At 42.3% G+C, this 13,108-nt stretch overlaps 1 protein-coding gene across 2 annotated transcripts in view; it reads right to left on the reverse strand.

Moving 5' to 3' along the window:
- GPAM (glycerol-3-phosphate acyltransferase, mitochondrial) overlaps positions 1-13,108 on the reverse strand; it is a 57,080-nt gene that overhangs the window by 22,723 nt on the left and 21,249 nt on the right. The window contains exons 1-5 of one of the 2 annotated variants that reach the window (XM_079794150.1): positions 9,744-9,879; positions 7,804-7,934; positions 6,779-6,901; positions 4,100-4,173; positions 1,509-1,622 (exon numbers count right to left, since the gene is read on the reverse strand). In XM_079794150.1, the coding sequence (XP_079650276.1) occupies positions 1,509-1,622; positions 4,100-4,173; positions 6,779-6,901; positions 7,804-7,905 (413 nt within the window). In that variant the 5' untranslated portion in view covers positions 7,906-7,934; positions 9,744-9,879. Of the gene's footprint in view, positions 1-1,508; positions 1,623-4,099; positions 4,174-6,778; positions 6,902-7,803; positions 7,935-9,743; positions 9,880-13,108 lie in introns of those variants that run through there. The other variant, XM_079794151.1, reaches the window with a different exon arrangement.

Genomic DNA, 13,108 nt, shown 5'->3' on the forward strand with positions numbered 1-13,108 from the left:
TTTGGGAAGCCTATTTAGGAATTTAATTCAAATTCACTGGGTAACAGCTATGTGAGTTTGAATGTTCCAGCTATGCTGGGAGAGATACAAAGCTGTACCCCCGCAGAAGAGAAAAAAAGGAAGATTACCCATTGAGGCATATGATTTAGAGGCATCCAAAACTCACTGTCAAGTAATGTCTAACTTTAATTTTGAGGGCTTAATTATTTACATTAGTGTGACTCTATTAGAACCATATATACAACTCTCTAGGAAGGATGCAAGAGGGACATAAATATTGACAAGTGTCTTCAAATAAAACCAGTAAGTTCAAAAAGGCAAAGCTCAAGACTAAAAGAGCACAGAACAATAAGCAGTGAGATAAAGGGGAAGATTCTATCCAGTTTAATAAACCTCCCACATGACGTAGGGAAGAACGCATGAGGTTAAACCTCCTTAAATCACTTCTGACATTCTAGTTACTAGTCAAAATACCTACATAGAATAAAACATACTTGAAGGTTTTTACCTAAAAAAGAGAATATGTAATAATCCAATGGAGTTTCAAATAACTGTGTTTTCTCCCACCGTTGCTACTGATACTAGACTCCACCACAGCCCCACAGTTCATTAATACGAAAAGACCAACCCCACAGAACAATGATGTGCCCTGAGTCCATTCTTTGAATAGCATTTATTTCAATCTGGCCAGGAACATTTTCACAATTGACATGATTATTACATCTCCATTATCAACTATTCATTCACTCATTCATTCATTCATTCAATACCTGAATACCTATTATGAGCCACACCTGCATTGCTGAGCATCTTTCAATCCACCCCTGTCTCCAGCTACCCAAATCCAGGGAGATGTGGAACATGGGCCACACCAACCATGTGGAGCAGAGACCAACCTTCTTCCACATCCCCATATTCTCATGCCTGATCTCCACAATGGTTCACTTCCCCACGCCTCCTGAGTTCCAGCCAGTCTCTTCCACTTGCAAGCACGCTCTTCCAAGAGCACGGACAGTATCTTAGTCTCTTCACTAGGTAACAGCTATGTGAGTTTGAATCTTCCAGCTATGCTAACAATGACTTTCTAGTACAAAAGTTTCTGCCTATGTACACAATAGCTATTTGACAGAAATATCAGACTCGCTTCTCTTTTGGCTACAAAATAGAAAATGCAATGTCTTAAACATTCATATTATAGAATACTTAACAGAAAATTCTGGAAGTTATGTACACAACTGACTCCAACTTGCTTTCATGAGTTAGAAACCCATTCACTTGTTAACCCATAAAACAAGCCTGCCACTCCCACAGGGCATTGCCCACCAAAACCACCTGCTCTGCCATTCCTTGGTTTCTGTATGGAGCTTAACATTTAACTTGGAAATGCAAACATCTCTGGAGACAGAGTCCCAGAGGCACTAAAGGTTAATAAAGGAAATTACTTCCTGGGTCCCACTCCTGCCGCCCACCCACGCCTCTCCCCTTTACCAAGGTGTCCCTGCCCTTACCGACTGCTGTTCAGTACATTTTCTGCCACATTGGTGGCAAACATGCCTTTATGGACATCTCGCTCTTGAACAAAAAGCACGTAAGAAAGACGCCTTGCCAGCCATCCTCGGTGCCTGCAACAGGAAAAACCCTTTAGCAGAGAAGTACTCTAGGAACACTTAAAACAGCTGCTTAAAGTACACAGTGGTCTCTCTCCTGTAAAAACAAGGTCTTGTTTCATCCACTCCCGGGATTGGGCTTCTCCTGTAGCAAATTCTCCCTAGAAGTTCAGTCAATTTTACTCTCGATTTCTTTCATGTGCTCTCAGCTAAAATTTAAACTTGGAATTTGTGTATTAATGCCTAGATCATACTACTATGCCAAATAATAAACCAAATATATAAGCAAAAGAAACGGAAATATATTACTTATTAATCCCATACAAAGAAGCAAATATGTTGAATTTTATATATATAGGTATAGATATATAGATATATAGATATATATATTGCTATATAGCTTATAGCTATCACTATGGGCTATAAAAGATAATTTGGAAGTTTTCATACCACCCAGGGCTAATTTTTTGTTATTGTTATAGTAATTCTTCTAAAGTTGTATTCTAGTCTCACGAAGCCAGAATTTCTTAGTCTTAAAAAAAAAACACCACACGCACACACATTCAACATACCTAAGGGATAGGACACAGTCCTAGCAATGACTATGTGTTATTTGGATGAGGGGTTGGGGACAGGTATCTCAGAATAAGAATGCTACAAACTCTCATTATACAACGATTTGATACCATTCCTACTGAGTATATAATGCCTCATTATCATTTCCTCCGTAATGATATTGATGTAAATGCCAGATTTCAATTATAAATCCATCTATTCTGAAAAGAACCAAAAGGCCCTCGAGCGAGGAGAAGTCATCTGAGGGAGAACTGTTGATGAGGCACATGCTCCTCCAGCTTTCTTTCTTTCTTCTTCCCTTCCTTCGTCTCAATTCTCTGGAAACTTGGCCCAGTATGTTAAGTGTTTTATTCTAAACTCTTTCTTCAATGAAAACTTTCAGAATTATTACCAGAATGTATAAAGTCTAACCTCTCTATGAAATCCCTTTTCAATGGACTAAAAGCTTTGTGTGTGTGCGTGTGTGTGTGCACATGTGTGTGTATATGTGTAAACTGTTCAGACTTTGCTTCATGTAACACACAGAAGATTTAAATAGCCAACTCAACTGCACAGGCAGCTTATCACATCGACCAGTTTCATTCTGCCTTGTCAATGTAACTTTCTCTTAACTGCCGCCAACTCAGGGCAACAGATGGAGCCCTTGGCTTTATAGATTAAATGTTACTTACGTAAAGAAGAGACCCTATGAGATCTCTTTTCTTAGGATCTTAAACATGTCTACCAAGGGAAAGAAAAAAAAAAATCAATGAACCAGAATCTCTTCTCTCACCTTTAAACTCGGGGGGTGGGGAGGGCAAGAGGAAGGGGGAGGTGGGAATGAGAAAAAATATGTCCCCTGACTTCAGCTCTATTTTTTTTTTAAATCTTGAATATACATGTCATGATCATTTATGATCTCATCATCAAAATATAAGCAGAAAGACTTGAAATCTGAGTATTTGGATTACTTCCTGGGTCAGTTTTTCATAGAAATTCAAGTACTTCTCATCACCTGAGCTTACTGCTTCCCTACGATAGGCATTTGCTCTTAGAATTATAAGAACTGGTAGCATTTTTAGCTGCTGTTCCTCTCATGCCTCAAAGACATTCACACAACCTTTCCACCCTCCTTCCTTATCCCCTCGCCTAGATTCACAGAAAACAAAGCCTCTTTTCTCTCACTCTGGTGCCTAATAGCCTAGTCCCACTTGCCTGGAATTTGGAAGTAAGAATTCTCAATAAAGTCTTAAGCTAATAATAAATCAAAGAACGTTTGCACCATGGAGGAAAATATCTTCTAAAACTCTAGACTGGCTACACTTTTTTTAAAAGTATAAAATAGTTATTCTTTTTTTTAAGTATAAAATAGTCATAATAGATCGTAAGACATTAAAACCTATAAACCTCTCCTCAGACAAATCTTTATCACAATGGAACACTTCAGATGCAAAATCAATTAATGAGTAAGTCAGAAAAAGCTATAAGTGATAGCTACATGCCAAGAAAATATTTATTATGTAAGGACAGCAGTGGTAATAGTTATAGGTATCTCAGGTGATTATACTGTTCCCAAATTTTAGATAAAACCTATGTCAGAAGCTCATATTATATTAACTCTCAAAAACATGAGATTCATCTTCTAGTGCCGTGGTCGGCAAACTGCGGCTCGCAAGCCACATGCGGCTCTTTGGCCCCTTGAGTGTGGCTCTTCCACAAAATACCACGGCCTGGGCGAGTCTATTTTGAAGAAGTAGCATTAGAAGACGTTTTAAGTTTAAAAAATTTGGCTCTCAAAAGAAATTTCAATCGTTGTACTGTTGATACTTGGCTCTGTTGACTAATGAGTTTGCCGACCACTGTTCTAGTGCATTACTTATTATAGAGGTTTGCTTTTTTTTTGAGATGCATTAGAAGTACAAGAAATTTATTTTTACCTCGTGTGAGTTTCATTGATATAAATGACATTCCGCAAACCCAAAGACGGGATACTGGGGTTGAAAAACTTATCCTATGTAAAACAAAATAAACAGAAATATAAATATACAACTGGATTGCTAGTGAAGAGCTCACATTACTAGCACTTGATAACTTTCAAAATTCAAGCATAAAGTTAGACATTGCTCAAAATCAAAATATTGAAGAAAAACTGTTTTTACTGAAAAGTACCTTTTAGCCTTTAAAGAAGGTCACAAATTCAAAATTAATCCTTAACACCTTGCAAAGGAAAGAGCACCTCTCCCTTTCATGCCCCCCACCCCTCCAACCCAAAACAGTTGAAGCTACAGGCAGCTTAAGTCACTGACAGAAATACTGGAGATTTCAGTGTTCCCAAAACTAGGAAACTAAAAAAAGGCAAAATAGGGAAATTAGAATTTTTCCCCCACTGGAGCACCAATATATCATATGTTCCAAACTCAACAGGAGATTCACTACTAATTGTATTTGAAAACGGTCAAGTGAGCGGGTACTTTCATATGTAAATGTGGACTTAATCTTTGATGTTCAAGGGAAGTGATTCATGGCCAGTTTCCACAATGTGCCTAGGAGATGCTTTATATCTTGGTACTGACACTTTATGTATTAGGCTATAATCAATACTATGGGCTACATGCTCTGTCACTGAAATAAAACTGTGATTGTTCTGCAAATAAAATTACTAACAACAAAAAAGTAACATGTAGTTATTATTAGACTACTAAATCTCTTAATAATCCTGACACATAAGAATTCTTATCCCCATTTTACAGACAGGAAAATTGAGGCTGGCAGAAATTTAGGATTCAATCCTAGATCTTGCTCCAAAGAGTACAGTCTCTCTATTCCCTTAAAGTGCTTGTTCCACTTACTGAGATAACGTATGGTTAAAGGTCATTCTCTTTACATCATTGAGATAATCCAGAAATAACTGCTGAAAAGAAAAAGTCTATAACTTTATCAATTGGGACAAAAGGTACACTTTGCACAAATAAATGCTGAGAAAGTATAATGTACCCTCAATAAAACATGTAAAAGTACTTAGTGAAATCGTTTTAGAGAAAAGGAAAATAGGACTTCAGAGAAAGGGTAGCAAATATAAAATTAAAAAAAAAACTACTTTAAGTAAACATGTAATGGAAGAATTTTAAGATCAAGTTCAGCTCCTTTACTTAGGCACTATAGTACCTAAAGTTCAGGTACTATGCTTAAACAAAAATCAATTCTCTCTTATACTACTCACTTTTCCCCACCCCAAACCATCACCACCACCAAATAATTACTTATACTCCCCTGACTTAATAACACATTAGAGTAAAGGTATTGTTTTGGTCTTTTAAGCATTCATAATTAGAGTTATATGAGAAGCTAAATTTTAAAAATTGAAAAGGCACATGATACTCTATTTAAATCTTTATTGGCCTATTAATTTGAATGACATTATTCCTGGTCTAGAAATTTCCATGATCCTTCAATGCTACCAAGTTCTTGCAGCAAGACACTTGTGATTTGAAAGGAACATTATTTATATCAAGACATTCTTGAGTAGGCCTAAATATCCTATATAATAAAAGCCTAATATGCAAATTGTCCCCTCTACTGGGAGTTTGACCAGGAGTTCGACCAGGGGGCGGGGTCAGTCAGCCAACTGCCTGTGGCCCCTTCCCCTGGCCGGCCCCATCCCAGCCAGTGGTGGCAGCAGGCAGCCGGGGGAAGGGAGGCCCCGGCGGCCGGCAGCCACTAAGGACCCTACCCGTGCACGAATTTCATGCAATGGGCCTCTAGTTTAATATAAACTGCTTGGGTCCCACAAGAGTCTCTCCCAGGTTAGTAAATCCCTTTATCCTAGACTCAGAATTCTACTTCCTGACAAGCCAATCCTGAGTAGAAAATTCACACAGGTTATAAGCAACCTCTATACTGTAAATGACAGGCTCTTAAATGGCAGAATTTCTATGTCCTGATAACTGACCCATCTCAGAGAGAGCTTAACATCCAGGTATACCTTTTAATAGGTAACTCTACTACTTTAGGACATGGCCACATTAGATTCTACCATCCTGTGCTAACTAATCCCTCTGGCATAATGACATCAGAAGCATACCTCTCATCTGATCAACTCTTCTCAAATAAATGCTGAGAAATGACACCCACACCATAATGTAGAAGATTTTGCATGGCTTATGTTTTGTTTTTTTTTACCAAAATACAAACAACAAGCCCGTACACACTCCTTTTTAAGTCATTTCTTAAGCTTTTAATGACCATTCTTCACTATCACAGAGTCAACAGACACCCTTCCCCCATCAGCCCGAAATAGACACATAGCAAGAGTACAGCAAAGCCACAGGGCTGCAGAAGTTACATGAAGGTTCACAAACTCTTTGGAAGAGTTAACTTAAAGTAAGATCTATTCTTCCCCTGAAGTCATACCAAAATCACTAAAGAGCCCAAATCTCGCCTAGCATCAACTACTGGACCAACATTTAATGAATATATGAATGGAAAGAAAAATTGAGTCAACATCAATGAATGAAGTCTATTTGGTATTCGCCCAATACCAAATTCACACAAAGTTGGAGATCTATGCCACATATTTCAAGGGTTTATTAAAGGTCAACAAGCAATAGCATTCTTACCCAGCTCTGGGGAGTACAGGAATAACAACATCTTCCGACAAATGGCCTTTTCCGGCTCATCAGGCTTTCTTTCCATTTTAAGGTTGCAGATCTGAAGACAGTAGGTCTGAAACCATACTCACCCTAATAAATATTAAGGAAAAACTGGTCACTAAATGGCAACAACATTATACTTGTCCACATGATCTCTAAAACTAAGATATTTCAGTTAGAAGAGAAACTGATAACATACTTTTCTTTGGGCAGTGGCATAATTATGTGTTTCTCACCGTGATTTTCATTCAAGGTACTCCCTCCATGATCAACACTTAGAACATGAGCAAAAGCTGAGCACCTAAGAATAGTAATAGCTGGCAAAAACTACGATTCACTCAAAGCAGAGTTCAAGGTTTTAAAACAAAGCTGGAAAAGGGTCAAATAGCTTCTGAAGGAATCAGAATGAATAAAATCAGACTCCTGGATCCCATCAATCAATCTTACTCTCTCTTAAAGTACACACTCCCACAAAAGAACTACCAAGGCCTTATATAGTAAGCAAGTTGTTACAATACAGCTTAACATATTTTGCTTTAAATAAAAAACAAGGTACACTTACAGAACACTGCTTTATCCTAACAAGAAATATTTTAAACATGTCATATTAGTTGAAATAGGGAAAACAATACAAGATAATGTATGCCCTTTGGATTGGGTTCATACTAAAATTTATTTTCTATTTTTAATTTTTTTAAGTAAACTTTATTTCCATCACAAAATTTATACTTATTAGGTATAATTATGGAAAATCGATACTGAAACATTTGTACACCAGGTTTATAATTACAACACCCAAAATAACTACGAGTAGTTTTTTTTCCCCTATGCAAAAGTATTTTGCTTTTTAACATGTCTGTAGTTAAATTTTTTACCCAATTTTTTTCTTCCCAATTATTGATATTAACTTGGCTCCAGCATTTCCACCTTCATACACAACACTGAAATGAGCATTTTAGGTTGACAGCTTTTAATCCGCATCTTAAACTTACCCATTCCTCACTTGCATGCTTACAAGGGCCAACACTGTATTCTGATGAACTTGGCAGGTAAGAAACATCTATCGTGTCAAGGGTCAGTGCAGATTCCTCCATGTCACAAGGTGTTACTCCTAAGTCATGTGCTACAGAAAATACATATGCCATTTCAATTAATAAAGAATCCAGACAGTAAATACCAGAACTCAAAGTCTTACTTCTATATCAAGCATGTCAAACTCACGGCCCGCGGGCCACATGCCTTGTTTATTTGGCCCATGTTAGCCTTTGAGTTTGGCATGCTTATTCTACATGATTTTTGCTCCATAACAGGATGTCAAATGAACTACTGGCAGACTTCCACCAGGTTCAGTCAAAGTGTAAAAACGGACTTTGATGTGTTTATATGAACTCAGTTAGGCAGCCTTGATTTAAAAATAATCAATCTTTGTAACTTTAGACTTCCTAAACAAAACAGCTATGAATTTGTAAGAGTAAATAATAGCTTATTTTGAAAAATTATTTTTGTTTGTGTTAATAATTGAATAGTTTCCTGGGGGGGCGGGGGCATATTTATTTAATTAAATATAAGTTACATGTATACATATAAGTAGATCATTTTTTAAATTATGTGCTGGGAATTTTAGGTCACACATACTATGCAGTAATGCAAAAAAGGTAAAGGCAAGGAGGACACCTAAAGTTTCCCACTTAAACTGAAGGAAGCTCTTAATTTTCTTGTGACGCCTTAAATGAAATATGTGCACGTACATCTACAAAGCTCTAAAACCAAACCACCCTATTTGAAAAACCTGATTTATATGTTTTCATCCTTTTCAACAAGAGTTTTTCTTTTTCTACCCTATGGGAAAATGTTCACGAACACTGAATGACTAAAGAAAACTGATAAACAGTAACCTAAAATATAAAAACTTCCTAACATAACTTTTACACTACTTTGAGATAACTTCTGACTATTTGTTACCTGGCCTTAAATTACTCCTTCAAACCCTTGAAAGCTCAATTGCAGGTGAACAGGGCTCCCTGGAGGCCATACTCTGCCTTCTTTACAGTCCCCACATGGGTTTGCTGCGGCACCTGTTATCCTCAGCATCACTACTACACGCGTCCTTAACAATTTAACATCCTCTGACACGATGGGTGAGAGGAGAGACTAGCAAAGCAATGCACATGGCCATGAAAGCTGTCCGGGATTATAAAACTTAGCTCTCAGTTTCAGGTGCAGAATGGAGCCTCGACAGGGGGAGCCCTTCGCTGCCTGCGAAAAGGAAGACAGCGAGGAGAGGAGGGAGAATCTGTGCCAATATCCTTCGCTCCTCCCCGCCCACAGCGTTTATCCAAGGTCGAAAAGTTAAAAAAAAAATAAAAAAATCCGGAGGTGCCAGACTACGGGCTGTGGGGAGCCAACTGTGGGTTCTGAAAGGGGCAGCTCCGAAGTGAAACATACCCGAGTTCAAGTCCCCCCGTGGGACGCTGGACAAGTTAGGTAACTCCTTTGCCCTGGTTTCCCGGGCTGGGAAATGTGCACAATATGATCGCTTCTACCTCCTGGATGGCCGGAGGACTGGGAAACACACACACAGCGCCTTGCACGGCGTCTGACACCCAGTGAGCGCTCTGTCCGGTCAGTCAGTCCGTGGTCACCTGCGGTCGGACTGTCCCCAGCACCGGCCTCTCTGCGCGCCCGGGCTGCCCCAACGCCAAAGCCATGGCCCCCGCGTCCCATGCAGGGGCGTAGGGTACTGAGTCCACAGAGGAAGCCTGGCCTCCACCTGGTCTCCCTGAAGAGCACGACCCCGACCCCCACCCCTGCACGAGCCGGAACCCATTTCTCAGAGGGTCCCCGGGAACTCGGGGGGACAGGCCAGGGGGACACACCGCCCCGGCCACTGGCAGGAGTCCCGCCGGCCCCAGCGCGGAGGACGACCACGCACCTGTCCCGGCGCTCCCGGCCCGCGCAGCCTCCCGCAGCCCCGCTCCCGCCCGGCGGCTCGCACTCGCAGCTCCGCGGGCGCAGGGGCTGCCGCTGCCGGCACTTCAAGCCTCCGCCGGCGCTCGCGGCAACGTCGCGTCCCGATGACGCAACGGCGCCTGCGAGTGACGCGCAGCCGTGAGTCCGCCGGGCGGGGGCGGCGCGTGGCCTTGCGCGCTGCACGCGGGGCGCGCGGGGGGGGGGGGGGTAGTGTGTGTGCACAGGTGTGTGTCCCTGTGGCTAAGGAGGGTGTGGGGATGTCCAAACGAGTGGTTATTCTGCCCGCGCGCTGAGTCACGTGAGCGCGTGTGTACCTAAGTGTGCACCTAAGTGTGCGCCGTGTCACCTGCTCATCTGGGATGTGGGCTCTCCACCAGGCTGGGCTGGGAGTGTGCGTGCGCCTGGGTCTCTTTCCGTGTATACGCGTGGTGTGCCTGGCGAGGTTTGTTAAGATTATGTAGCATTTATTAGGGAGGGGGCAGGTGGGGATTGGGAATGGCCCCGTTGTGTAATTTCTGTAACAGTGGCCGAGTGCCTTTTCCTTAAAGGAAGAAAATGAGGAATTCAAAAAAAGAAACATAAGACTGGAAAGTCTGAATCCAAGTTTGCCTGCGTTCAGCCCTTCAAAGTACCAGCGGGCACAAAGAGGTTCTTTCACAGTATGTGTCTGCCGTAAACAAGGCCGGTGGTTATGCAGAGCCTTAGGAAGTTAGAAGGGAAAGATGACCTTTTACATGCACTTAAGCAGCAAGCCAAAGCTGAACTAGCAGCTGGGAATACAAAGATGATGGAGAAATAGTCCCTGCCCTCACACCTCTGCCACCAGTCCTCATCTCCTCTGCATACATTAACCCTAATCCTCTGTTCAGAACAAATCTTTGTCCATGTCCACCCATCAAACCCCTCAGAGCTCCCTGACAGTCCAAATGCCTGAGCCTGGCAGGTGAGGCATTCATAGATACTAGTAAGCTTCCACTTTTCCCACTGTTCTCCAGCAGGAGTCCCTTACTTCAACCTCTCTGACTATCCTTAGCCACACCATGGATACTCGTAACTGGCCTCATGCCACCACTTTCCCCAAAATCTATTGCTCCTTGAACTAGGTCTCCAAGGCTTCCTTAATCTCTCCAGCCCTCAATAATGATCCTCTCCTATGAAATCTCACAGATATACTGTGGTACCATACCTTGGATCTTTATCTATTGTGTCATTCTTCTACAAGATAATAAACTCATCATCAATGTCAATGACTTGCCTCAGTCTCTTAGGTAACACTAAGGTGCTTTGTTGTATTGCACTCAATAAATAACTTGTTGAAGCTGAGGAACAAGAAGGAAAACAGGAATTCCTGATCTTGAACTTTCTATTCCTGTTTCTATATCTATTCCAAAATACAGGTGTGGACCTCTTGTTTTTTTGTGGGGTTTTTTGTTAGTTTTTGTAGTAGCAACAAACTTTATTATCATTATACTAGAGGTCCAGTGCACGAAATTCATGCACAAGTGGGCGGGGTGTGTCTCTCAGCCCAGCCTGCTCCCTCTCCAATCTGGGACCCCTCGAGGGATGTCCGACTGTTCAACTAAACGGACAATCAGACATCCCTCTCACAATCCAGAACTGCTGGCTCCCAACTGCTTGCCTGCCTGCCTTCCTGATTGTCCCTAACCACTTCTGCCTGCCAGCCTGATCACCCCCTAACCACTTCCCTGCCAGCCTGATTGCCCCTAACTGCCCTCCCCTACAGGCCTGGTCCCCCCCAACTGCCCTCCCCTGCTGGCCTGGTTCCCCCCCGCAACTGCCTTTCCCTGCTGGCCTGGTCACCACCAACTGCCCTCCCCTGCAGGCCTGGTCCCCTCCAACTACACTCCCCTGAAGGCCTGGTCCCCCGCAACTGCTCTCCCCTGCAGGCCTGGGTCCCCCGCCCCCCCTCCTCAACTGCCCTTCCCTGCAGGCCCGGTCACCCCCAACTTCTCTCATTGCCAGCCTGGTCACCCCTAACTGCCCTCCCCTGCAGGCTTGATCGCCAACTGCCCTCCTTTGCAGCCCTGGTTCATCCCAACCGCCCTCCCCTGCTGGCCTAATAGCCCACAACTGCCCTCCCTTGCAGGCCTGGTTCTTCCCAACTGCCCTCCCCTGCTGGCCATCTTATGGTGGCCATCTTGTGTCCACATGGGGGCAGCCATCTTTGAACACATGGGGGCAGCCATCTTGTATGTTGGAGTGATGGTCAATTTGCATATCACTCTTATTAATAGGATTGATTTTTAGAGAGAGAGGAAGGGAAAGAGAGAGAGAACATCGATGTGAGAAAGAAACCCACAACCTAGGTATGTACCCTGACTGGGAGTCCACGATCTTCCAGTGCATAGGACAGTGAGCCAAAATGAAGGTGTGGCCCTTCTTTAAAACAATCCAAAACAGTAGGTGTGGTTATTCATCTATATTTCTTGAAGTTAAAGACCCTGTTTTTATCAACCACATGTGCACCATAGCTCCAAGCACACAACTAAGTACACAAGGACTGTGTTGACTAGATTACTGATACCTGACCAAAAAAGGAAAAGAGAAAAAAAGGGGGGGAGGAAGGGGCACAGAGGAAAGCCTCAGGGTTTGATTCACTGCTAAAGAGAAAGTAATGAAAAATGAAGCAGAGAAAACATTACAGGAATTAAAAGGTAAGCCAGAAGGAAAAATTACATTGTCTTACATGAAGTTCACTTGTAGGACTCTTTTGTAACACACATTGCACAAGGGTTCACTGTACTTGCAGAAGATGTGGATTGCAGATCTTCAGGTTATTTAATGAGAACAAGTGACACCCTTGGCAATCTATCTTATCAACGGAACCACAATAACCCAAAGTAATCCAGTCCAGCCAGCCAAGATGGAGCAAGAAGGACTGGATTTACTCTCCTGCTAAAACAAATAAAATAAGCAAATAAACAAACAAACAAAAAAACAAAAAAACAGGCAAAATAAAACAGGCAGCAGTGCAGGACACTCGTCCGTAAGGGAGAAGGAAGAAATGAGGTGAACATCATGATTGGTTCAGCTTACCGTTTAGAGAGAGTTGCCAGGCTGCTGTGCAGAGAAGGTGAATCCAAGAAGAACTAGGCAGAGACTCCCTGAGTTGAGATAGAAGTAGAAGACCAGGAAGGCCAAAGCAGGCGAAGCTGGGAGTAGAGTACCAGAGAGAGGAGAGCTATACAGAGAAAGAGGGAGCTCTGGAAACCTGCAGAAGATCTTGCTCCAGTCTTCACCTTATTAGCTCATGAATGTGAGGAAGGTGCCCACGGCCAGGGAAAGAACCACCCGTACAGAGAAAGA

Source organism: Cnephaeus nilssonii, assembly GCF_951640355.1.
Source record: "Cnephaeus nilssonii genome assembly, chromosome: 16".
Taxonomy (NCBI): Eukaryota; Metazoa; Chordata; class Mammalia; order Chiroptera; family Vespertilionidae; genus Cnephaeus; species Cnephaeus nilssonii.